General features: G+C 39.4%; 2 protein-coding genes across 8 annotated transcripts in view; both read right to left on the bottom strand.

The window, feature by feature from the left end:
* Positions 1-5,552, bottom strand: part of LOC107740936 (neuronal calcium sensor 1-like) — a 23,083-nt gene extending 17,531 nt beyond the window's left edge. Inside the window, exon 1 of the mRNA XM_016553498.1 lies at positions 4,955-5,552. Coding sequence (XP_016408984.1) covers positions 4,955-5,018 — 64 coding nt within the window. The 5' untranslated portion in view covers positions 5,019-5,552. The remainder of the gene's footprint in view (positions 1-4,954) is intronic.
* A 5,250-nt stretch (positions 5,553-10,802) lies between these two features.
* The window catches only part of LOC107740935 (protein GPR107-like), a 25,488-nt gene continuing 9,112 nt past the window's right edge, over positions 10,803-27,178 (bottom strand). For 2 of the 7 annotated variants that reach the window (XM_016553492.1, XM_016553493.1), the window contains exons 15-18: positions 24,692-24,741; positions 23,961-24,044; positions 22,407-22,528; positions 10,803-11,727 (exon numbers count right to left, since the gene is read on the bottom strand). In XM_016553492.1, the coding sequence (XP_016408978.1) occupies positions 11,637-11,727; positions 22,407-22,528; positions 23,961-24,044; positions 24,692-24,741 (347 nt within the window). In that variant the 3' untranslated portion in view covers positions 10,803-11,636. Of the gene's footprint in view, positions 11,728-22,374; positions 22,529-23,960; positions 24,045-24,691; positions 24,742-24,812; positions 24,899-27,178 lie in introns of those variants that run through there. The other 5 variants (XM_016553494.1, XM_016553495.1, XM_016553497.1 and 2 more) reach the window with 5 other exon arrangements.

Below are 27,178 nucleotides of genomic sequence, written 5' to 3'. Positions count from 1 at the left end.
AAAACCCGAAGACTCGATGGATGAACTAATCAATTCTCTTTCCGGCTCAGACTGCATTGGTTAAGCTTATGGGGCTGTCACGTGATGAACGAACGACTCGAAAAACCCGAAGACTCGAAACAGGTGAACTACTTGACTAATTCCAGTACAGAACCTATAAGATGTTGCGTATGCGCGACTGAACGAATCACTCCCCGAGACGACTCGTTCTTCCCGAGTCACATTAAAGATTCGTTCAAAATGAACGAATCGTTCAAGAATGACCCATCACTGGTTCACACCGCAACAAGTGTTTGGCACAAAAAACTGGTACGATTTAGCAAAACAGTCAGTTTTTGAGTGCCACCAAATCATGGTTTTATGCAACGGCAGTGGCACTGGGCATGTGACAAAAACCACAAATCTTATTGGTTGGCCAATTTCTTTGCAGTGCAATGGAAAAGCAATCATAACCCTCTTTGTGAAAAAAAAATTGCACATTGATGACATGTATGTTTGTGCTGGTCTAAACCAGGGTTGTCCAATCCTGCTCCTGAAGGTTCAACGTCCTGCAGAGTTTAGCTACAACCATCTCCAACACACCTGCCTGGACATTTCTAGTGGCTGTTGCCCCCATAACCTCATTCATGATTATAGTGGATTATTATAGTCCAGTTGAAGGAGTGAATGAAAATGAGTGAGCGAATTTGGACCTGAGAGCGCAGTAAGGGCTGCCACTTTTGCAAAACGTGTGCTTGCTGTTTAATAATCATTTGAAACTTAGCAAACTGCCAGCTCCAGTAAAGAAAATATTTATCTTGAACTCTTTCGTGGAAACTAGCATGTATAAACCTTAATGAAACTATTTAATAATCAATTAAAAAGAAATTAATACCTGTATGATATTTCTCTGTACCCACATTGGACAAGCAATTTGGAAAATTGATGGATGATTAAGCTGCAGCCACCATCTTCTGGTGAGATATTTGAATTCATTCGGCATGACCCTCACAGTGCATTATGGACATTGAGTGTACATCAGTTGTATGCTCGTTATTGAAGTGCGTTATGGGATAGAATGAGTGCGCTCGATAATGTCCAACACTACAAATGGCTGTCCCTTCAAATAGTGCCCTATTTAAGGATATAGGCCAGTGAATCTGAAGACCTTGATTAGCTATCAAAGTACGGTGAGAGCCGTCTGCTCTCTATAGCTCTCACGGTACTTCGATGTCACTAATTGTTCTGCGCATCGTAAGCAAAGCCAAAAACTGGATATTTTAGGCAATATACAAATCCTGGCCAGGACATGTCTAGGAAAAATGTTACATATGGTCACCCTAGTTTAATATGGTTTCATTCAAATTAAAATATTGATTGCACTGAAAAGCTGTTGTGTTGTGAACAGGCTTTAATGCAATAAAAATTAATGGGACAACATGCACCTTCTCTGTGGAAAGTACTCTGAATCAGTGGCTCAGATAGAAGTCAATAACTATAGTCCAATGAAAACACAATGCTTGATCATTTGCAGAGCAGACAGAAATACTTCTTATTAATCTGCAGCCTATCAGGGAAGGAAATGTATCATCCTATTTCTACTTATTTAAACAGTGGAAGATGTACTCATACTCTTTACCGGATAAAGCTCATTGTCATGGTGACCATAAAAGATAAACTAGAACAGAACAGAGTGTGTGAACTGACAACAAAAACAATCTGAGTAAAATATTATGATATTACAGACAGCTTGTGGATGTGTTAGGCTAAACAGACAGCTATCTGTCTGCAACTAGACAAGTGAATCAATCTAAAGAAACCACAGGTTACATTTCTGGATGAGAGAAGGGGCAGAAGATGAACATAGCTGATGTGAAAACAGTGATAATGACACAAAGATTGAGAGGTGAGTGGAACAGACAGTGTAGACACTAGGCAAAGAAAACAAGAAGAGACAAGATGCAACCAGGCTGAAAGAGAAAAGACAAGAGAGGACTGGAGTGGAGAAAAACTGAAAAAGGATGTGGGAACAGAAGGAGAGAGAGAAAAGAGAGGTTACAAGGCCTGTTAATGGTTGATTACAGATCGCTTGTTTGTTTTTGTGTGTGAATCCTGCAATGCAAATATTTCAGTGCTTCATGCACTCTTAATTCTCTATATGTGACCCTGGACCACAAAACCAGTCATAAGTCGCTGGGGTATATTTGTAGCAATAGCCAAAATTACATTGTATGGGTCAAAATTATTGATTTTTCTTTTATGCCAAAAATCATTAGGATATTAAGTAAAGATCATGTTCCATGAAGATATTTTATAGATTTCCTACTGTAAATATATTAAAACTTAATTTTTGATTAGTAATATGCATTGCTAAGAACGTCATTTGGACAACTTTAAAGGCGATTTTCTCAATATTTTGATTTTTTTGCACCCACAGATTCCAGATTTTCAAATAGTTGTATCTCGGCCAAATATTGTCCTATCCTAACAAATTTATTCAGCTTTCAGATGATGTATAAATCTCAATTTCGAAAAATGGACCCTTATGACTGGTTTTGTGGTCCAGGGTCACATATGTAAAAGAACTGGTATTTGTGTATGTGTAAGTACTCTGCAAAAAAGGCTTGTTTCATGATGTGTGTACACCATTTATTGTAATGACTAAAGGGCAAAGAGCTTTATCTATTCCTTGAAATCACAATGTAACGGAAGTAGTAGCAAAAAGGAAAAAAATATAGAGCAGGGACTTGATTCTATTGACTGGTAGTTGATTGGATGGAGGAAGATAGTAAATGTGAGCTTGCATTCTATTGTAAGAAAGGGGCAAGAAAAAACATGCATTTTGCTAACAGGTCAGAGACAACTGTTGTGACCACAGCCAGCTCACAGCATAGAAAGAAGAAAGAGGGTTGAAATGGATCTCAGTTAGACCAGATCACTTTCAATCAGGGGCGTAGATTACGTGGGGGACGCGGGGGACGTGTCCCCCCCACTTTTAATATCCTGTCCCCCTCACTTCTGAAATGATGGCTACGCCCCTGCTTTCAATCAATCTCTCTTAGTAAAAAACCTAACCAATGTTTTAAAAAACAACATCTTCAGCTCACTTATGTGACTAGTGCATCAAAACACTTGTTGTCTGAATAGTGACTGACATGAGTCTTTGATGTTTGGCTTCTATAGCAGACATCGTCTCATTGAAAGCCTGTTGGATTTGTGCACTGCTCACACACTGATCTAACCCTGCAGCGAAGGAGCAGGAAATGATTTCCTGATAGCCCTGCTTTACCCCCCACTGTGCACAAACATGAACGGTTCACTACCACTCGGAATGTGCTTAAATTCCATTAAAGTTTAAAGAAGAAAATAGTAACCAAGTTACCTATACGTAGCAGGTGGATCTTTGACAATGTCCTAGAGAACTGATACATTAAATGGTAGGCCTAGAGAGTCATTCATTTCTTTAGCACCATAGTTTCATACTAACTGCTGAACAGAGAAGTAACTAAAGTAGTAGTAAGAAGAAAAATAAAAATGTATGCTATTAATTGTTGCAAATCTAAAATTAAAATTCTGTCACCATTTACTCATACTCATGTTGTGCCAAATCTGTATGCTTTTCTTTCTTCTGAAGACCACAAAAGAAGATATTTTTAAAAATATTGGTAACCAAACAGTTTTTGTTACTATCGACCAAAAAAAAACTACCTACTACAATCTACTACACTTTGCTGCAACGCTGCAAAGCATGCAACTGAAATTTGTATTCTTTGTATTGAGCCAAGAGGTCAATCTGTGACATTTAGATCCTCTACTGGTCAAACGTCTTTGTGATATGGAATTCACAGGTCAGAGGTTACCAAACTTGAACTTTGGTATGTTGCTTAAAGTTGCAGTCACAAAAGACATCAAGCTTCACTGACTTCCATTTGTACAAGTTCAAGGCTGAATGGCTAAATTTAAAGAACACAAACCTCGAAAGCTGCAAGTTTGAGAGAAAGTGGAGATGGTATATTTTCACATTTTAAATGTATTATTGGACTTTTTTATTAAAAACATAAGCCCTAGAGCACAAAATTATTTCCTATTTACTGCATATTCTGAAGGGAAAAAAAGGACACTGTCTGAATGCAACAAATAATGTAACATCTTTGCATGTGCTTGTGTTTCCACTCTTCTGTGTTTGTATGTGTATGAATGTAAATGGATTAAACACAAAGTCTAGTGTGGCCCTTGCCTTACACTAAACAAAACGTAAACAGTTGTTGCTAATCTAGTATGTAGACATAGGTATATCATAATTGTGATGCTGCTCTACCTTTCCCTCTATAAAATTTGCTTCACCTATTTCACACTTGGATTAATATGCAGCATTAGCGAGGTCTCAAGTCCTCATCTAAATCAAGTCAAAGCCAGTTGATGTGATAATGATAATGCTAATATGCTTTCTCCACCTCAGGGAAGGATTGTTGCAACACAATTTGCAGTTAGCCCCACATTTATGATCTTATTGACTCGACATGAGAGTTGCTGTCAGCTGTTCATGAAGGCACCGTATCTTCTCACAACATAGATGCAAGCCAGTCAAAACACGTTTAAAGATTATATGATTAGTGACTGAGGACAATCAATGACCCCAGAGACGAAATGATGATCACATTCAATACAAAGGTACATTAGCATAATCGCTCATAAGCAGGCAGGTATAGGGCGCGCGCGCACACACACACACACAATCAATAGTGCAGTATAACAGCTTGGTTACATTAAGCTTATTCTTCAGTCAAATGCAACTTTATGAAATCCACCAATACTTCATTTAGAAAAGACAGTTTTAAAGAAAATACTATAGCGGGCTTGTTTCCACTTAAATTTAGAGAAAGAAAAAGGGAGAATAATAATTAGATATAACATGCAATTAACCAGCACAAAATGGCACTAGACACGGAAGAAAGGACTAAAGATGAATACTCACAGTAGGTCTTTCTGCACAGCTCTTCCACTACCTCAGGCTTTAGTTTGCTGTTGGATTTGCCCATCTCTCCAGCTAGCCTTAACGGTTTATCCCACTCCCTAATTCACTCCCCCCAATCCCACCATTCCACTTACATTTAAAGAAAGAGAGAGAAAGAAGGACAGAGGGCGAACGAGGCGGCAGCACAAGAGACGCACAAGTCCTTTTGAATCGTGCCCTGCCTTTCCTCCAGACCGCAGCAGTGTAAAAACAGAGGAGGAAGGACAAGTAATTGAGAGGAGCAAATTACACAGAAGCAATGTTATTACAGCATGCAGTGCCTAGAGTTGTCTCTCTTCACTCGGAGGGAATGAAAGAGAGAGAGGAACAGAGAGGGCTTTAATCTGTTAACCGGTGTCACTCCTCCCCTTTCCACCACCTCCTCCAGTCCTGCCAGTGTCTGCGGTTCCCTTGTGGAATCAGTGTCTCTGAGCAGCGCTCGAGCCCAGGAGAAGCACTCTTAAACTGGGTGCTCACTGCTGTCTGGCTCGGTCCACTGGAAGAGGAATCGATTCACTGACTGACTCAGACATGCATACGCATTCGCTGGCTCTCTCTGTGAGCGTGTGTGTGTGGGTGGGAGCGGGCGTGTGTTGTCACCACGCTATGTGTTGATGCTGTTGTCCTTGACAACAGAAGCCACTCCCCCAGTGCTCTCGCTCCTACTGCCTGAAAATATCCTTGTTTCCCTAAATATGTCCATGACAAAGACTTTCTGGCTTTTCATTGCTAATTTCATTAAAATGTGCTTACTAAAATCTAATGTGATAGAAAGACCTGTATTACATTTGACAAATATAAAATATGTATACACACATATACATACATACATTTATTTTTATGTTTTTAAATGAATTAAATTGATCAAATTAAATCAATTTAATCAGTTAAAAAGTATGAACACAGTTTATATGGCTAGTGTTGTAACAAGCAAGATTCTGTTAAAATCCATAGGATTTATAAACAATAACATTTATTGTGATGATAAATACATAAACCTGGTCATTGTGTATTAAACCCTTTGAGGTTATTAGAACTATTACATGAATATCTTTCTACATGTTTAATTTATGTTTGACTCACTAAATATGCATCACATTAGTTTTTTCATTTGTTATCTATGTAATCCAAATGGATGGAAATGTTAATAAAAATTAAAATACATACTATATTATATTAAAGTAAAAATATCTAAATATTAGGCCTAAATATTGTACATACATGTACAATACATAGTGTACATACATTATCATAAATGGTTTTGCTTATATTTTTCAGCAATTAAATATAATTTCAAATTATGTATCTATAACTTAAGGCAAAGGCTAAAACCTTTAAGGACTTAATATAAATTGATATTCACGTACGTTCATAAGAATAATCCCAAAATAGGATTATAGTTGGGATTATAGTACAGCTGTACAGAGTAATGGCTCATAGTCTTGTCATATTCTGATGAAGCCACGGCTATAATCTGCTGGCCCAGTTTAAGTCCAGGCCAATTCACTCCTCAGGGGAAGTTTAGTTTGTGCAGTGCTGTTCAAGCATCAGAAAGAGAGAAAGGCAAATGTTTGATGAAGAAGTCTAATGAAGAAGGCAGAAACAGAAGAAGGGTACGCTGAGTCAGCTTCATGCAGCTCCATAAACACCCAGCGGCCTTTGCCAACAGCCTCACCTGCTAGAGCACTTTCTGAACTATAGTGTAGTGTAGACATCTTATACCATTTAGTAGTAGAACTATCGGTAACTCAACTTATTCTACTAACCCTAAACCTATCCTAAATCTACTCTGAGAGTTAGTAGACATGTAGATGCAAATTAATGAGAATTAGTTGACATGTAGTTGACATGTAGTTACAAAGTTACTTATAGTTAGTAGAATGTCTAAAGTGGACTATCGAAATAAAGTGTAACCGAACTATCTTGTAGATTTTAAAAGTAGGCTGTAGTCAGTTAAATTTGTAATTGTCCTGCAACCCAAGATACTTTTTTTCTCAACAATTCTGTGATGACTGATTATTGTTACTTTATCATTTAGAATAAAACAGAAATGTACAATAGTAACACAACATTTGTTTTTTGACATGCAGCATGGTAGCTCCATAGTACCTTAGATTACCATGTAAATACCATGGGATATAAATATGGTATTCAGAATTCAGAACCACAGTACACATCAAAAAACCACAGTATTACCATTGGATACCCTGATGGTACATACCAGTACCATTTCTTAGAGCAAACTATTAACTACACTGATATTGTAAAGCAGCACAGTAGTCTCTGAGACATATTGCGATTAATTTAGTTCCCTAAAACAGGATCATTCTGGAAAACAAACAACACAGCCAAAAATCATTTGAAAGGTGGAAGAGGCTTATAGAGGGCTATAAATGGCATCTAAGCAAAGAGGGAGACAATGAATCGATTTTCAGATTGATTTATGGGGTATTGCACAGCAGGAGAACAGACTGGGAAGTAGCCAGGAGTTGAAAGACACTTTCGAGTATTTTGTAAACGTCAGGCAGAACAAAGAAAGTATTTCTCTCATCATAAAATGACATGTTGTGCAAAGCATTTGGCTTGGCAAGCAGCACCACTTTCTAAAATGATGGAAGCTATATTTGGTAACATGAATACAAGACATCTACTGTAGTCTCTCAAGAGAATTTTATGTCAGATGCTTTCCTTTTAACTAAAGGTTACGTGAGCTTTTTCTACTAAAAAGTTTCCCTGGCCCAGAATACAATGGTTTAGTGGAGTATTCAATCTGCGTCCGCACCTCTGAAAACGTTTCTCTCTCAGAAAATGAGACCACAGACCACCTACAATATACCACTCAGCTAAACCAACAATTTTAGTGGGAGGATACATGTTACATTAACGTAGAAGTTATTTAGGATTACTTTTAAAGACTTCCTTTCTTGTGATTTGTTCTTGAACAAATTCAGTGCAAACAGCCAATTTAAAAACAGGCATGTGTCAGATATTTCATCTCAGAGATATTTAGTGAGCTTGCCACTTTCCAAACTTTCTGACTGTGATAATGCTTTTAATAAACAAGTTTAACTAACAGTTAATTAGCAGTTTAATAAACAAGAAATTAATATTGCGTAACTTACATTGTAGTCACATTTTGCTCCAAAAAGAGTTCCAAATAAAGCCAAAGCAGAAGCAACCGTCCATAATTTCAGGGGGTGTGTCATAACACGTTTGGACACCACTTGCAGCAATGGGGAAACATTATGATAAGGTAGTGGCTAACATGAATGGAATCTAAAGCCCAAAGTATAATTCAGATATTTACACGTATAGCGTATGAGTACAGTCGAACGCACAGCCTTTCAAAGTATACTCCATTTGATGGGAGTGCGCGAACGCAGGCGGTCGACACATGCGCTCAAGAAAGCTTCACCTTTGTCCAGCGTCTGCTCTGTTTGTCTCCAGAAGTTATGAACGATAAAAATGTCCTTGTACTCTTTTAAACTATAGTTTTTTAACAACTCTTTTAAATCTCATTACCCTCTCACACAAGCGCTTGTCAATGCGGCCGTCTGTTGTTGTTGCAGTCTCTGCTATTTTGATGTTGTTGTTCTTCTTCTTCTTGTTTTATGGCGAATAACTCCTTAGGAGCATTATCGCCACCTATTTTGATGTTGTTTCGTCTCTTTAGTTGTTTTCTACCGTACAACAACGGCCCGGGCCGTGTTGCCACCTTGTGGAACAACAGATTGGTGCAAAACCAAGTCAATGCGACCTGCGCATATGCGTAAAAACCGAAGTGTAGGCTACCTTGGCCTTAAATATAATAAATAAGATAAAGTTTTATTTGTATTATGCTTTTTATTGATTGTATTTACAAGTAAACATTCATTTTAATATTTAAAAGAAAAAAATATCCCAGTTTGCCACTTAATTCTGGAAAATTGTGATGAGGGGTCCGTCCAGGTGTATTTAAAGAAGCTTAGATAGAATCTATCTATCTATCTATCTATCTATGTGTATACACTAGACATACATACACCACCGTAGCTGGGGTTTGTGGGGCCCCCGATGCAGGTTTTACCCTATTTGAAATGGTGTAAATAGCACCAATAAATAGTTTAAAAAAAATTTTTTTTTTTCAAGGTGTTCAAGTGCAGACACAAAATATGTAAGGTAAAATATCATTGCATAGTCTTCACTGTATAAATTAAATATAGATTAATTATTGATAAAACTACAAAGTAATTCAGTCAAGAGCAGTGAGTGATTTTCTCTCTTTTATTTTCTTGGATAAACATTAGGGACACAGACAGCAGCTAGTTAGGTGCAGTCACTTTAAGAGACAATTCATCTGTTTTCTTAGACACTTGCCAAGACAGGTATGTATTTGTCCGTTCAAGCACAAGAAGTGAGACGTGGCTCAGTACACAGCGCACGGGTGCTGGATTAAGCTCTTTCGCGTCTTTTTGTGCTTGAATGTTTAAATTGATGAGGTGTATTTGTTCGTTCAATTACAAGAAGACGCGAAGGAGAATTCAATTCGGTGTTCGAGCATCTGAGACGCGGCTCTCTGTGTGCGCACCGTGTGCTGTTCCTTTTTCATTTTGCTAATGGAAAAAAATAAAAGAATATTAATAGCTTCTTCCTAGACACTGGATTTTAAACAACCCTCAAATCATTTCTCCTGCCTATGCTATTGCACATACAGTTTTAACCAGCAACTAATCTTCAACCCCAATCACCATGGGCATTAAATACTGTCAACCTGGGTCAACTGCTATCTAATCCTGCTTTTAGTCACTCTCTTTTACACCATGTGCTACTATCACCACCATAAAGCTGGCTAACCCCTGACCTCCTATAGTGGTAAGGTAAATACTGTGCAGTTAGCCTTTTAAGATGATAACCACAGCTTCAAATTGTTTTAATAATACAAACTTGTAATAAAGCAAGAAAAGAATAAAACAAAAATACATCACAAAGTATAAACATAATGAACAAATGTTAACTACAATAATAACTAAAACTTGTTAATCACCACACTGTTTTGTTATAAATAGACCATGATCCAAGTGACCTAAGGTCCTCTAATCAAGATTGACAATGAATATGAAGTAATCAAGTAGCACATTATCACAGTTCTTCTGGTAATTGATTATTACTGATTCCAAGCAAAGGACCAAATTTGCAAGACAGAACATCCAATGCATGTGAACGTTTTGTGCTTTACTACCTCTCTTCCAAACTGCATTACTGAAGCTTGCATCTGTCCCCATTATTATTATTAAGGGATAATGGATAGGAAATAAAATTAAAATTGAACGATTTTTCTCTTGCTTTATTTTCCAAGCAGACACAAGGGAAATAGAATTAGCATTTGCAATTCTCCTATCCTCAGCAGCCAAAGCTCTTCATTAGTTCCCCTTGACATTTTGTCAACATCAGATGCTCTTAATAGCACTTGAGCAGAAGTGAGCACAGCACTCGAGACTTGTGAATAAATTATAGGCGAGCCGTTTGCTTTAGTGCTGTCAAATGTTTACTGTGTCCAAGCATGACAAGATACTGCTTTAGCATTACAGTGTTTGTTACGATCACTTCATGAAGAGGTGTGGAAAATTTTGTCCTAATGTAATACCAGTCCTCTTCTGTGTATTCCATATGTTAAAAAACAAAATCTTGATGTACACAAAATGCTTAAAAACGCTGATACAAATTTTAGAGTTGATTTCTGATTGATTCTTTATCATATAGATTATCAACATGTGATTTCACATGATATATACACACTTCTAACAAAATATAAAAGACAAATACAAATGAAACCACTGCACAATTTAATACTGAAACACAATTTCATAAAGCTTGCTCAAAAGATATCTGAAAATAAGCAAACATTTTTAACATCAAAATAAAATCCTCCATTGCATTACCAGCAACCATAAATTACAAGATCCCTGAAATCATTTTAATCCATGTTTAATACATGTTTCTGGACACCCTGGATCTATTTCATGAAAGTCCATCGTCATCCATATTTAACAACCCACAAATACTGATTAAATACAAAGCTGCTGTCATCAAATCTGACCAAGCTTGAGAACTGTACATTTTATTTTTTGTAACATTAATCTGGGTTATGTATGTTTTAAGGGCCTGCATATTTACATAAAAATTATTCATTCTGAGAAGTCAGAGCAGGAAATAATCACTTAAATAATAGCTGAAAGAGACGTCACTGGCACAGCAGTTTTCTACACATCGCAGTGACCTCACATAGGCTTTCTCTTGACTAGAGTGTACCTGTTAAAGTGCCACAGAGTGTCTAAGATCAAGAAATGCGTAGGAAGGTCATAAATTAAAAAAAAAAAAACACACAATAAAGGTAAAATGAAAAAGCACGGCACCAAGCACATCAATTAAAACTACAGTGGCAAAAGGAATCATGGAGTGAAGTAATGTGAATTCTCCATACTGTCTGTGCAACATTTACAGAGATAGACATATATGGATATAGAACGCGGTGTCTTCACGTGATCATGAGAGAAGGTCCACTGGGAATTCTGCTCATAAAGCCATTAAGCTCTTCTTCAAGAATATCCCCCATGTCAGTAGCCGGCCACAAAGTCCAGAGGCACACAGAACCGGCAGAGAACCGTCATGCCATGCTCTCCCTCTCCTCTGATAGTCTGTTTGACAGTTTCTTCACTTTCTTAATGCCCTCTCCAATGGCTGTTGAGGTAGTTACCCTGAAATGAAAACAAAGAGCAACATTAACAACAAAAACAGGGTTAATTTGTCTCACTCAACTCAACTCAAACTTTATTTATAAAGCACTTTCAACACCACGACTGGATCCAAAGTGCTGTACAACAGAGAAAGATAAGAGAAAAACAAAAAAGAATAATATAAAAACAAATGAAAAATAATAATAGTAAAATAAAATAAAAATAAATAAATAATAATAGTAACAACAAATATCATACACAGCTAAAAAACATTGTCAAAAGCTAGAGAAAACAAATGAGTTTTAAGCGAACTCTGAAAAACACCCAAAGTTGGAGAAGTTCTAATAGACAGAGGAAGGGCATTCCAGAGCCTAGGAGCTGCCACAGAGAAAGCACGATCCCCTCTACATTTTAGACGAGATCGCGGAACCATTAGGAGTAGTTGTTCATTTGAGCGCAGAGATCTGCTGGATTGACAGACACTAATTAAATCAGTAACAGTCAGGTGATAGACCATGCACAGCCTTATAAACATACAGCAACGCTTTGAAATGAATTCTGTATCGTACAGGTAACCAATGCAGTTTGATTAACACAGGAGTAATATGCTCTCTCCCCTTTGTACTTGTTAAAAGTCTGGCAGCTGAGTTCTGAACAAGAACTTGTCATTTGCAGGTTAACTTAAATACTCAACCACCAAACATTCAAGTGCTGAAATGGTTTCTGCAACAGATCTGGTTTTGCGCTTCTTTTAAATATCAGTGTGGACATGAAGGAAGTTGAATCTTGGTCAATACTGTTGTTCTGAAATACCTAACTAAAAACAGGACCTTAGATAATTTCAGACTGTCCCAATTTTCTGAGGAAAGTCCTTCAGCGATCTCATGCATGCAACTGTTGTTTAAATCATAAAAGACAGAATATGTTTCTTTAAACACAAAACAAAACAATCTTTCTCTTAATCTTTGTTTTCAAAGAAGATTTGAACCACTGTGCAACAATTTTCAAAACAAACGTAATTAAACTTAAGTATTTACATTTTAGCATAAAGTACAAACCTACTGTATATTGTACTTTTGAATCTTTTCCTGCTGGGCCACAGATATTTGAATCACCTAAACCAAAATCAAATTTGCATTCATTCTTTTCAGATTTTACAAAAACAGTGCCTTATTGATATTCAAGCATTTCCATTAAAATGTGACCATGAGTTCACTGGCTAAGCATTCTGCATTAGCGGCGAACATGGACAGAATGTTCTGAGCAGAATCTGAGATCAAGTGAGAGCGACACGCACGCATAAACTCTTGCTTTCATACTCTGCCCTTCTCTTCCTAATAATTATTTAAGCACAGATTGGACTGCATATGGCCACACTAGTACCAGCAAACTGTTCACAGCTCAGATGCACCACTCATCTACAGCCTGAGGACCTACTGTTGTTGAAGCAACATGATATTTACTCATTTGAGGTCCATTTGAATTCAGGTCAAATGTATATTAAAGGAGGAGAAAAACATTGGATGAACACAATGTACTAGAGTAAAATTAGGTGCAAACTTCAGTGAGTTGTGAGATACAGTGGAGCAAAATAACTTTTTTCAGCAATTTAAATGCAATACATAAATACTGCTACAAAACAGAATCACAGCAGAGATCAGTTTCAAGTAATTGTGAAGACATTCACCACACGTCCAGAGACCACAGCACCAGTCCAGTTCCCTTTCGAGCGTTCACTCTACATTGCGAAGCATTCGCAGTGGGAACTCCTCCCCTTCTCCGAAAAATCTGAAACCTTATAGGATAACGCCAGCTTAGCAAATGGCTGCAATATAACAAAGAGTGAAAAATTTAAGGGGGTCTGAATACTTTCCGTACCCACTGTATATATAATGCCTGGGCCTGGCCCATGCTGAGGCGGTGTTCTCTGAATCCGACTGCGTGCACTGCGCTGACTTGCCAGCACGCGTTTTGAGTAGTGGTTCAACGGATCACAAATCTCACGGTTCGGATCACATTACGGTTTTTGACGCACGGATCGGTAATTAGGGGAAATAACACTGCATAGTGTTCACTGTATAAATTAAAGATTTTTTTTATCACAGCTGTTTTGTTGTTCGATGATCATTAATGACAGCAGCAGTATTTATATGCCACTCTCCCTTTAAGACCTGATGCACGGATCCGATATAATGATACACATCACATCCAATTTCTTTCTCAGCTGTTTTCATTCACTTGAGACATAACTGACTGCGTTTAACTGAATGATTGTCGAGATGGGTATTTTGTCATAATTTTATGTGTATGTGTCTGTTTAGAGGATTCAGAAGAGGATTCAGTTCAGTGTTCGCGTGCCGTCTGAAACGCGTGTGCGCGCTTCATGTGTGTGCGGTTGTGCGCATAGACAACAGCGCGCAAGTAACGAATCGAGTTCCCTTTCGCCTTTTCTCTCTGGAATTGTTTAAAATTCACTTGTTTGTGTAAATACGAACAAATGATAAACTTATACTCTATTATGGTAAAATTTGCAATTAATCCGCGGATCACATGCATGGCGAACCGTGGGGCTTGGTCCGTATGGATCACGGATCAACTACGATCCGTTTAACCACTAGTTTTGAAGACTCGGAGGAACACTGCTCGTGGCCTTACGGAGATGAGGCCCACTGCTGCCAGCGAGCCGCTGGTGGGCCCTCCCCTCCATCGGGGCGACGGTGACGACTCGGTCTGGGGCTGTCATACTCTGCCATTGCAGTCCCTGGACCGCAGGATCTGCGCGTGGCGACAGACTTCGCGCTGATGGCGACAAAGCATTCTGCTCAAGTTATCAGTCGTTCCATGGGGTTCATGGTAGTCCTTCACAGGCACCTATGGCTGACCCTAGCAGACCTGAAGGACCCTGACTGTAAGGCGCTCCTCAATGCTCCGATCACTCCCTCCGGCCTCTACGGTGACGCCATGGAGTTGGTTATTGAGAGCTACTCTGAGGTAGAGGTCTTCACGGGTCCACTTGGATCTGAAAACCCGAGGTCCGACCCGAGACCCAAGCGGGTTCGGGTCCAAAACTTTGACGAGTACCTCGGACACGGGTCGGGTTCGGTATTAGCTGCCTCGGGTCTCGGGTAATTTAAAATAAACATGCTTTTCCCAAATGGACCCGATTAGACCCGAATTCTTTTCAACTATCCCGAATGCGTAGGTTACTTTCACTTTCGTGTTGAGAGAGGAACGCACATAGAAAAGGAGGATACATGAAAGCCGAGCTCAGAAATAACTTGTATCCATCAGGCAGGCACTAATATAAAGTAGCCTAATAATAAATTGAATAAATGTTAAATAAATCTAAGTAATGGAGAACTGGCCAACTCAGTCAACAGGGCACCGGGATTTTTCCTGACTGATTGCGGGGCTGCAGGCTGTACACATGTCAATGCCGTATATGTTTGAGTCCAGTGGGGTTCGAAAATAAATGCCGTCGGGTCAGGTCAGACTCGGGTCTAATTTCATCGGGTCTGTCTCGGGTCGGGTTTTTCTTTAAAAAAAATTAATTTATGCATGTCGGGTTCAGGTAAGAAGTGATTCGGTCGGGTACAGATTTTAGGACCCGAGAAGACCTCTACTCTGAGGTGCAAAAGCGCGCAAAGGCGATGAGTCACCTGACGGGCCTGCGAAGAGGAGGAGAGAGCTCGCTGGAGGCCCTGCCCCCAATCCTGCAATTATGTTCCCCTTGTTCCTGCAGGCGACAAATGCAATGTTCATGTTTCTGTTTGTTCAATAAAAACACAAACGTCCTCACAAAAAGAGCTGTTTCCTCCTCATTATATGGATACAGTGTTACTCGCTTTGCTTCAGAACAGCGCAGAGCCGCTGTCTGTGCCTGTTACGGCTTCCCAGTGTTGTCCTCGACAAGCTGTTTCCTCTCAAGCAGTTTAGCCTCGCCAGGGCAGGGCGCCTGTCTACGAACACTGCTGCCAGCGATAGCGACCGGAGAGATTCGGCCGCTATGTCAGTTCCTAGATGTGTGGAGAGCTATTCCAGGCATTTCGTGCTGGGTGCTGAGCATAATAGAACATGGGTATTCCCTCCTGTTCAGACGTAGACCTCCCCGTTTCAGAATCAGAAGAGCTTTATTACCAAGTATGTTTACACACACAAGGAAGCAGGTTGAATTTCCTCAGCTGGCGAAGGAAGTACAACCTCTGCTGGGCCTTTTTTGCAGTGAAGTCTATGTGAATGTCCCACTTCAGGTCCTGAGAGATAGTGGTACCCAGGAACCTGAATGAAGGATGGGTGGTAGACTATCCTTTTCAAATCTGCAGTAAAACACATTCAGATCGTCAGCCAGTTGTTGATTCTCCACAGACTGTGGGGGTGGTGTCTTGTACATGGTGATGTTCCTCAGACCAGTCCATACTGACGCTGGATCGTTTTTTTCAACGGCGTGGTTCGGTCACTGACACTGCCGCAAAATGCCTGTTATTCCCCCATTCTTGCAAAAGGAGCGATAAAGCAAGTCCCTTTGAGTGAGCTGGAGAGCGGGTTTTACAGCCACTATTTTGTGGTACCAAAGAGACACGGGGGACGTCCGATTTTGGACCTGAGACCCATCAACAGAGCACTTCAACAAAGGCGCATTCAGGATGACGACTCTGAAGCAGATCCTGGCACAAATCCATCCCGGGGACTGGTTTGCATCTGTAGATCTGAAAGATGCATACTTCCATATTCAGATAGCACAGCGCCACAAACGCTTCTGAGGTTTGCTTTCGAGGGCACAGCATAGCAGTGCTCCATGCTCCCATTCAGGCTGGCTGCTTCACCATCTGGAGGCCCTACGGCTGCGTGTGAATATGCAGAAGAGCACGTTCACCCCGAGTCAGTCTATAACATATCTGGGTGTGTGTTTTGAATCCACGACTCCGACTGTGTGCGAGCCCGCCTCTCTCAAGAGCGCATAACGACCATTTCATCAACTCTGCGCTGCTTCAACCGGGACGGTCTGTTCCCTTGAGGGAAATTCAGAGGCTTTTGGGACTTATGGCGTCGGCCTCATCCTGGGTCTTCTGTACATGCGGCCACTACAGTTGTGACTGAAAACTCGAATTCTGTGGAAAGCATGGACCACGGATCGTATGTGCATTGTGGTCACACACAGCTGCGTCAGTGCTCTGAGACCGTGGTCGACCCAGAAATGTTCACCCGGTAGTTCCCCTGGGACTGGTGACAGCACGCATTGTTGTTACGACAGATGTGTCGACCTCAGGCTGGAGAGCAGTGTGCGAAGGTGTACCAACTTTAGGCCTGTGGTCAGATTCACAGAGCAGGTGGCACATAAACCGCTTGGAACTGAAAGCGGTGTCCTTAGCCCTAGTGGCTTTTCTGACGCAGCTGGAACAGCAACATGAGCTGATTCGCACCGACAATATGTCTGTGGATTTGTACATAAATCGCCATGGCAGTGTGTGCTCCAGAGCCCTTTTCAAGCAGGCTGTGAATCTTCTATTATGAGAAGATCGCCATCTACTCTTCATCAGAGCGGCGCATATCCACGGTTACCTAAACCCCGGACATGCTTTCAAGGAAGGAATTTTTAAAGGGGAGTGGAGGCTGCATCCCAGTTCAGTTCAGATGATTTAGGACCACTTCGGAAGGGTGAAGGTGGATCTGTCCGCGACGAGTGGAAAGAGACATTGCGAAGGTCGCCGTGGTCACTGCTCGATCAGTAGTGCAAGCGTTTAGTCTTAGATTCTGAGGCAACTGTCACTCTCACCACATTATATACTGCCCACAGGCTTGTCAGTATTTGCATGCTATTTGCATAATTAGCGACAATTGGCCAGTTTATTGTACTGGCGTTATCCTATAAGGTTTCAGGATTTTCGGAGAAGGGGAGGAGTTCCCACTGCGAATGCTTTGCAATGTCTCATTTCCGCTCTCAGGCAACCTAGGTTTCGACTAGGTTCTCTTCTCAGAAGCAGCCTCAGACCACTGATACACAAAGCACAAAATAAAGGCTGTGAGAAATGGCAAAAAAAACCAAAAAAACCTGCGTCTACACAAATCAGGTTCTGCTAACGGGTGCCCTGAGCAGCTGAAATGCTGTAAGAACACTTTCATTTTATGGCATAAGTGTAATAAACAACAGTACTAGGGATGCACGATATTATCAGAATGTTATCGGAATTGGCCGGATTAAAATGTGAACATCAGCATCGGGCGATTTGAACAAATTTATGCCGATATGCCTTGCTGATAAGATGAATAACTCACATGTGCTCAGGGTGTGCTAGCAATAAGATCATGTCAGCAGTGTGGTCATTCTTTAAGCAAACTTTTGCCTGAATGGTGATTAGAGTCACTATTTTGGATCACCGCATTTAATTTGAGAATGTACGTACAGAATGACGTGTCCGGTTCAGAAGCATATACTATTGATTAATAACCTCTAAGCTCAGGTCATTAATTTCCCCCCCCCCCAAAAAAAATGAATGGGAAGTTACACCCATACCATGTGTTCACACCGCCGCCAGCGAGAGAGTCAAAGTGGCCGGAAGTCGTTCATTTTCAATGTGAGCCGGCGGCGAGCTCCGTTGAGCAGCAGCGTGGCGCGAATTGGATGGTGTGGGCATCGAGGTGAGTTGAAGTCAGGTCATCTTTATGGTAATGGGCTATGACGCGGAACGGCGGCAACCACTCGGAATGTAGCAATCCTCCGCTTGAGAGGATTCCAGAGAACGCAGTCCTGTAAACTTTGGTTCCGACCACATTAGTTCCCAAGCAAGCAACACTATTTATAGGCAACGTTTTCACACTAGAACGCTTGTTTTTCAGTGGTAATGCAATTCATTTGCTTAAAACAACACCGATTTGACCAATTGCATTAAGGCTAAATTACTACATTACAAACCAGGACAGTTTGTAAAGTAGGCTGCGCACAAATTAATGTTAATGTTAATTAAAGACCAAGGCTAGTAAACGTCTCCTATTAACTGCATTTTGAAATTAGAGTAGCACTTAAAGGGGTCATATGATGTTGCTAAAAAGAAGCTTCGATTTTTACAAAGCTCATCGGTCTGAAAAAGCGAGGTGTGCTGTGATTGGCCAGCTATCCAGTGCGTTGTGATTGGTCGAATACCTCAAGCGTGTGACGGAAATGTTATGCCCTTACCATATTGTGCTGCCTTGCATCGCGCCGCGTAAACATAAAACCATGTCTGCATTTGTGATCGGAGAAATGACAAACAACAAGCACTACTCTACACTGCTCAAAACTCGCGTTTGAATCATCAGTGGCAAATTCTTTAAATGAAAACGTGCTTACGGTCTGTGTGTCAGAACAGCCAACATTGTAGTCTACTCTTCCAAGGAAATGTTACGTCCCTTACCATATTGTGATGCCTGCGGCAACCACATGTGACGACCATGCTGGACTCCGCTTCGTCCATGGTGAAAGCCGATCCGGTGATCCACAGCACTAAGTTGATGTATTTCCTCAGCGACCAGCACGGATCAGCTCTATGCATGGCGAAGCGGATATTGTCCTCTTTTGGAAGACCAAACAAAGTAGTTTCGCTTTCATAACAAAACACACAGCTTCTTCACGACATGGCGGCAGTAGCAACAATACTACAGCGAGAATAAAAGTTACGCCTTCTTTCTTTGCGTGAACATTTGGGCGGCGTTATGCAAATCTTCCCACACAGTGACGTAGACATGTGGGGGCGTGTTAGAACAAGCCGTTTTAGGTAGGCGTGGTTGACTCTTAACTTTTATAAAGAATATCTCTTTGGATTTGAGACTTTAGTCTTTGCAACTTTACAGATCTTCTTTATGCACCAAGAGCTTGTAACACTTCAAAGAGAAAGGAAAAATTGAAATCGCATCATATGAACCATGAACACAAAAGCCACACCTCACAAATGGCTTTTAATTGGTTTATTTCGTTAGCAAACATGTAACTATAATTGTTAAGTTCTTTCCATCTATCAATTTCTTACTTTCACATTTAAAATATTTCATGAGGTTAACTTCTACCCTACTTGTGGTCAGTCTGCACACGATCAACAAGCTCGTTTTCTTTGCCACCCCTTTAAATAAAGTTTACAGGACCAAGCATTCGATCTACGTCAGAGCGTCCACGAATCTTTCTACAGCATTGTTGGCAGGGCAGCCAGAGCGAATTTTGACACTCTCACCGGCGGCGATGTGAACGACCAGATAACCCAACTGTTGCACTATAATAAAAGGTGTCTGAATGAAAGAATGAATGAATAAAGGCACACAGGGCAGTTTGGACCTAAACTCTGAATGCTCATGAGAACAATGCTCTCTATTTTTGTGGTTACCATCATCCATCTTTTCTGTGTTCGTTTGCGAGACTCAATGAGGACAGCTGAATTAGGCCGCATCACAAGTCACCCCAAAAAAAGTTTTTGGGAAAATAGGCCACAAAAAAAGCTCTCTGCCCATTCAGCTTGGGAGGAATACAAGTGAGAGTACAGCACAATGTCCTGTGTAAGGCAGGTGGGAGATATACTGTGGGAGGAGGTGAAGGATAAGAAGAAGAGGGAAAGTGCAAGCAAGGAACAAGGACATATGGAGTCACAGGGCTATTTTGGGAAATGCCGGGGTGGGGGGTGGATAGAGCACATGCCGCCTGAGGGGACGCGGAATGCGGGGTGAATGGGAGATGGGGACTTGGGAGGATGGGGGTTGTCAAAGAACAGAACAAGACTTGGACATCAGGGAGTGGAGAGAAATGCAATCCACTGAGATCTTAGAGAGAAAATCAAAACGATGGGGAAAAATGACAAAGCCTGAAGAGATGAAGCAAGAGAAAGTCATTAAAACACACTGAATCATCTGACCTGATGAGGCCGCTCAAATTGTGAGCAAGTGGCACAGCTTTGAAATAAGTAGCAAACGTTTGGGTGTGTGTGTGTAAAGAAACAGGGCATGACAGGTGCTCTCAGCTAGGGCATGTAATGAGGATGGCTACCAAGTCTGGCCTTCTTCTAGAGCCATGACAGGTGGCTGGATCATTGTAAACCTGTCCGTGTGACCAGGTCACTGCTGGTAATGGAGAGCAAGAGGGTCATGGTATGTAGAAGAGCTGTGTGCGAAAACACATATAGAAGAAAGATGCTCTTATTATTATAAAAAAGCAAAAAATCAGAGTAATAATCTTAATTTTAAATTGAGACAGACAGTCTCGTATGGTCATCTGTCATCACTGGCTCTCTGTGCTGTGAGTGAGTCACATTATCTTGAGAAATCAAACTGTCCTGGACCTTTTGAGATAAAAGAATGACGTACTATGAAAACATGTCAAGGTACAGTCCATTCACTTCCATTCAAACTTGTGCAAACGCTTGAGGGCAGAAATGTTCTTGAAATGTCCTGTCTTTTGTTACATCCACCTTATTTTTCAAAGTGGAAGTAAGCTTTTTCCTGTGAATGAGCAAGACTTCTGATTCATTATATTTAAAATAAAATAAATAAATAGAAGACTAAAGTGCAGTAAACACTAAAACACTTAAAGGGGTGATGAACTGAGAAATCAAATTACCCTTGATCTTTTGACATATAACAGGTCAATGTAGTTAGGCCTGTCATGATAACAACTTCATGAACTGAAAAATCAAATTTCCCTTGATCTTTTGACATATAACAGGTCAATGTACTATAAAAACATCCTGTAAGTTTCAGAACTCAAAACTTTCTCGTTACTCTAAAAAAAGGTTATATTGAAGCCAGTTTGCCAACACAACAGGTTGTGGAAATGTGCCATTTTATGATGTAATAGTGTGGCTAAGCACCGCCTCCGCAGGAGAAGATCAACGCCTGCTTCTACATCACTGCCTCTTTAGCCCCGCCCACTGATACACGCTTGTAGTAGAAGGAGAGGAAATACTAGAGAGATGCAAGCACAGGATTACTCCATCAACAGAATCATAAGGCAATGCACTTATAAGTCTGCGATCCGCCGTAAAGCAAAAAGAAGAAGACGCCTCACGCGCCTGCTGTTAAGAACGCGCTCAGGAGGACGCGCCGCCGCTCAGGACAGTTCGAACAGTTCGGATATTGCGTGAATCAGAGGTAAAAAAAACTATATAAATACTGTTCAGCTTCTTGCACAGACTGATCTTTTTGTGTCTTTACACATCAATGTATCGTCACGAGCCGATACATTTGGTTTTGTTTGTGTATGTTTTTTTTTACTCTCAAAGCCGTGATTCCCATTCACCTCCATTATAAGACTGACAGACTGCAACGGTTTGTGTTAAAAATCTTAATTTGTGTTCTACTGAAGAAACAAAGTCACCTACATCTTGGATGCCCTGGGGGTAAGCAGATAAACATCAAATTTTCATTTTTGGGTGAACTATCCCTTTAAGTAAAATCACACTAACATTATAAGTGAACCTCATAAGATATTATATAATAATAAAAAAAATGCAGTTCATGACCCCTTTAATGCTTTAAACCAGTGTGTATGATTAAGATAATAATTATATATTATACCAAAAAATACCAGTTTTCAACATCAAGCAGCATAACAGACTGTTCACATACAGCTAAAATAAGTGAATGCAGCTGACACTGGCTGGAAAAGCACATTCAAGTAAAATGGCAAGCTAAGTTAAAAATAAGGTGGATATGCACCAGTAGCTGTGTATTTATGTATGATTTCTTACACATCGTCCATCTCCACGTCTTCGTCCTCCACAGACAACAGTAGGTATGGGTTGTAGGAGGCCGGCCGGAACTTGTGTCCGGTTAGGAAGAAGAAGGTCAGAGTGGCCAGCTCATCCAACAGCTACAAATAAAGAACAAAACACTAAATAAAACCTTGAATGGTTATATATATAGGCCTATATATTTGTGGAATTACTGTATTTTATATTAAAAAATGGTTCGCGAACAGCCAATAAGACTTTTTTTTTTTTTTTTACAATTTTACTAATAATTTAATATTTTTAATTAATCTTAACCATGCTACACACTATGCACTTAAACTACGCACCACATACTTGACCATTCAGTGTATGAATTTTTTACGACTTTTTGTCATCCAACACTGGAGTTTGATAGCCCCTCCCCTTCAGTTACGTAAGGAAAGCTGTGACTGTTAAATGCATGAAGTGTTCAACATTCCATGCTATTTTTTTTCTGTTAAGTAAGTAAATCAGCCTGGTTTTTGAAGAATGGAATAGAATTGGGCACAAGTACACAAACTGGGATGCATCTTGTTTTCATAAAATTTATTCTTAGATAAAATAAGTATTTGTAACACCATAGGGGTATCTTATAGATTTTAAGAATTAGAGGTAAAACTTCACAAAGCTATGGAAGTGGGCTCAAAACATTATAAAGTGCACGACTTCCACAAATGGACACTACAACACAGAATAACTAAGGTGGGCTTAGGTCAAGTATTATTTATAAAGAAAAAGAAAAATGTAATCAAACCAAACAGAGAATTAAAATAGCGTTTAAAATAGCAAAGCTGCATGTTTACTTGGTGAAGCCAATAATGACTTCAGTCTCCATTAACTGTCTGGCTTTAATGTTAAACACTTGCATAAATGTTACAGATATGTTGGCATGAACTTTTCTGTGATGTGAATGATAAAGAATGTTATGCTTAATGTGAACAAGTCTTAAAGGTGACATATCATAAAAATCTGACTTTTCCAGAGTTTAAGTGCTATAATCAGGTCCCCGGTGCATCTACCAACCAAGGAAACATGAAAAAGATTAACCCAGTAACTTTGTTTTGGGAAGCCTTTTTCTGCAAGCGTCTGAAAAAACGAGCGTGTCTGATTTCGCTCCCTTGGATGTGTGCACTCAGAAAACCGTATATCAGAAGTTTAAACTAATATGGTTTAAAACATGGATAAACATGATAATCAGAACCAAAACAGATGTTTTTTTTTAGCAGGTCCGAGCTGTAATGGCGCAGCTCTATTCTGGAAAAGCAGCAGCTCATTTGCATTTAAAAAGACAGGCCCGAAAAACAGCGTGTTTCTGCTTCCACTCAAAATAGGCATTTTCAAAATGATATAATAAATGATCTGTGGAGTATTTTGAGCTGAAACTTCACAGATACATTTTGGGGACACCAGAGACTTATATTACATATTGTAAAAAGGGGCATAATATGCCTCCTTTAAATGCACTTTTAGTATACAAATGTTTGCCAGCTGTTAAATCTGTTTAGTAAGTTTGAGTAAGCTGCCATCACTCACCTGGTAGAGCCACTTCCATTGGAAAGGAACAATGACCTTGATGAGACTGGCAATGATGCGGGTGAAATAAATATAGCATACAATCTGTGACACAGAAAGACACAGTAAGAAGAAAAGAGACAGAGGAGTGATACATTTGTGTTTCAATGTCTCAAATGACTGATCATTTTCAATAAAGACAAATGACCAAACACAATATACAGTGTGTTCTAGTCTGATTTTGAGTCAAACAAAGTTACAACAAAATAAAGAAGACAATTAAATTAAGGTTTTGGACTATTTAAGTCAATAATGAAGTAAATGTGACACTGATCAAGTGAACTCCTCATGGTCAGATATTCTTGATTCCACTGCAGCAAAATATTTAGTAATAACTTAATGTAATTTCATTTCTATTCTTAAATAAATAAAAATATTGCTATTAAATTAGAAAAACGGCAAATAAAATAATTTGTTAGTGGTTTTAGACAAACTGGACAAAGCTGGAGACATATAATGGCAAATCGAGACCAAAGAGACTGAAGAAGCATTTTGAGTTATCACTGTGAAATAAACTATAATATTGCAATAAAAAAGTGAATTCAATGCATCCATGCACAAACCTTCATGAATAAATGCATTTATTCAGTCAGTGACTGTTAAAATCAAGCAAAACTAATATCACTAATAATTCTCATGCCATGAGACAGTCAGAATGAGAATGACAGCAAGACAGTGAAGTGAACACATACCATCACATAGTAGTGCCTAAAAAGTTTAAGTTGAGCCAGATTGATGGCAGCTACAAAGGGAAAGAGAAGCCAGACATTACGATTAAAATCGAGCGAGAGAGGGGATGAGCTGTCCTTTCACCTTTCATGCTTCAATTACTGTGGTTCTCACTCCTGCTGTGAAAATTGTTAAAATCAGAAGTCAATCAAAGAGTATATCTTGGTGCCCTGCGAGGGACACGCAGAAGATGAAAGCAGGAAAAAATGTGATAGACAGCAATGAAACAATGATTATTTGAGAGGGGAAAAAGGAGAGAAGATTTCCTCTTCAGTACAGGATTATACAAATTCATAATACACCAAGGCAACATATAGTGGTGCTGCAGTATATGTATCTCATATTGTGCCTAAATATTTCCACTTCTGTATCTTATAAGAGTTCATTTTTCTGCAGTGACAAAAATTGGGACACAAACAGTGGGGCTAAGGGAATAACCTGCTTCATTTTGAGTACTGATCTCCCTCACACACACCTGCACTTGTTCACACAGCCACTAATATTGGTGGGAAAAAGTTACTGTAAGCATGCTAGCTTGAAAATAGACATCCTCAAGGATCACATCAAAGATTTGAAATAAAAACACCAACACCATCAGGCTACCAACCTGAAAAAGCCTCATTCAGCAAACATCACTACAGCAGAAGCACAAGGCACAGCAGGGAATTGTCATCAAGACCTACGCATCTCTCTTCATTGTGTTTTTTTTTTCTTAGCATGAGCTTCAGGGTTTTATATTTAAGATTTAAAGCATTGATCTGAACGCCTTTGTGTATTTTAATAAGAGTCAATACAAAGGGGAAAAAAAAAAAGTTCTCTAAGCAAAACATATAACAAAAACACAGTTAAGAGATACACCAGTACTTGTGATAGTGCCCAAGCTTTGCATGCATTTTTAAGTACCATTTATGTTACTGGTTAAAATAGATACAAACAGATTAAAAGTAGATCAGATTAAATATACATTGTGTATAAAGGTATACAAGGACAGCTCGAAGGAGAAAAAAAAAACAGTCAATTGGAGAGGATGGGTTCATGTAGTGGTTATACTGGGTTATATTGTACGTGTGTGAATGTGACTAATCTTATCTATATCAGCTAAAAAAATGTTACGTTTAATAAGGTGTTAAAGGTTAGTTGGCCTATGTTTTTATCAATTCAGTATTAGAAAGCATCTAGGTATATTACCATTGAAAATATGGGAGGTTGGTAAGATTTAATTTACTTAGTTATTTGTCTTTGAAAGAAGTCTCTTAAGCTGAATTTTCTGATTTTCAGCAGTCATTGCTACAGTCTTTAGTGTCACATGAGCCTTCAGAAATAATTCTAATATGCTGATTTGGTGTTCAAGAAACATTTCTTATTGTTATCAATGTTGAAAACACGCTGCTCAATATTCTTGTATACAAAAAAAAAAAAAAAAAACCTTTAATTTTGAACAGTAGTATAAAGAAAGGATTCGCATTTGCAATATATAATTGTATGCCCTTGTAAGATCATACAATTGTGTTTTTGTTATTTAATATTTAAACTCCAATCCAAATGCATTGTGTATGGTGAACATTTTTTCCATCCAATTTTTGGCTATCACACTCGCATCTGATACACAGACAGCTTAGCTCAGCATAGTTCCTCTGCCAAATGTTGTCTCTTAACACTTAATATATTAATATACCTTTATAGCGTGTTTATAGTAAAGTAGAAATGTTTATTGACTATATGAATGTTGATCTGGTGTTTAAATCGTCCCGTTAAAAAAAAAAAAAAAAAACCTTTAATTTTGAACAGTAGTATAAACACAGAAAGGCTTCAACAAATAAGAAATGTAGAAAGATCAGGGCTCCGAACTGCGACCACTTTTTTCTTCCGGTGCGAATACATTTTGTGAGCGGTCGCACTGTTTATCAGCTCTGACCAATAATTAAGCGCAGCGCAAAGCAAGCAAACTGGTCCGAGCTCAGAACAGGTTTACTCAGGAACCAGTGTTGATCTCGCGACACTGTTACAGAACAACGCTGCGAGATCCAGAGAGAAGCATTTGAATTCGCCGCAAAATGAATAAGGTCGCTGCGAGATCTAGAGAATTCTCTGTTATAAACTGATCAAACAGCGCTGACATAGAAAACCAGAAGTAGTAACGCTAACTGTAACCATGGTTTTGTGAAAGAAAGAGTTGAATGTCATTACATTATTCATTTCAGGGTTTGTATAACCTTTTGAAAGAGAAATTCAAGCAGGCTTTCAAGTAGGGATGCACCAATACCACCTTTTCCAGTACTCGCACAATACCGATACTTTTATTTTTGGTACTTGCCGATACCGAGTGCCAATACTGATATTTTTATTGCATTTGTAAATTTTTTAAATATTGGGTACAGAAACCCAATATAATGTTAGTTGGTTAACTTCATTTATCAAATAGATACAGTCAAACCTAAATTTATTCAGAC

This window comes from Sinocyclocheilus rhinocerous, unplaced genomic scaffold (assembly GCF_001515625.1).
Source record: "Sinocyclocheilus rhinocerous isolate Xijiao unplaced genomic scaffold, SAMN03320098_v1.1 scaffold346, whole genome shotgun sequence".
NCBI classification, from domain to species: domain Eukaryota; kingdom Metazoa; phylum Chordata; class Actinopteri; order Cypriniformes; family Cyprinidae; genus Sinocyclocheilus; species Sinocyclocheilus rhinocerous.
This window is presented reverse-complemented; position numbering and strand designations above follow the sequence as displayed.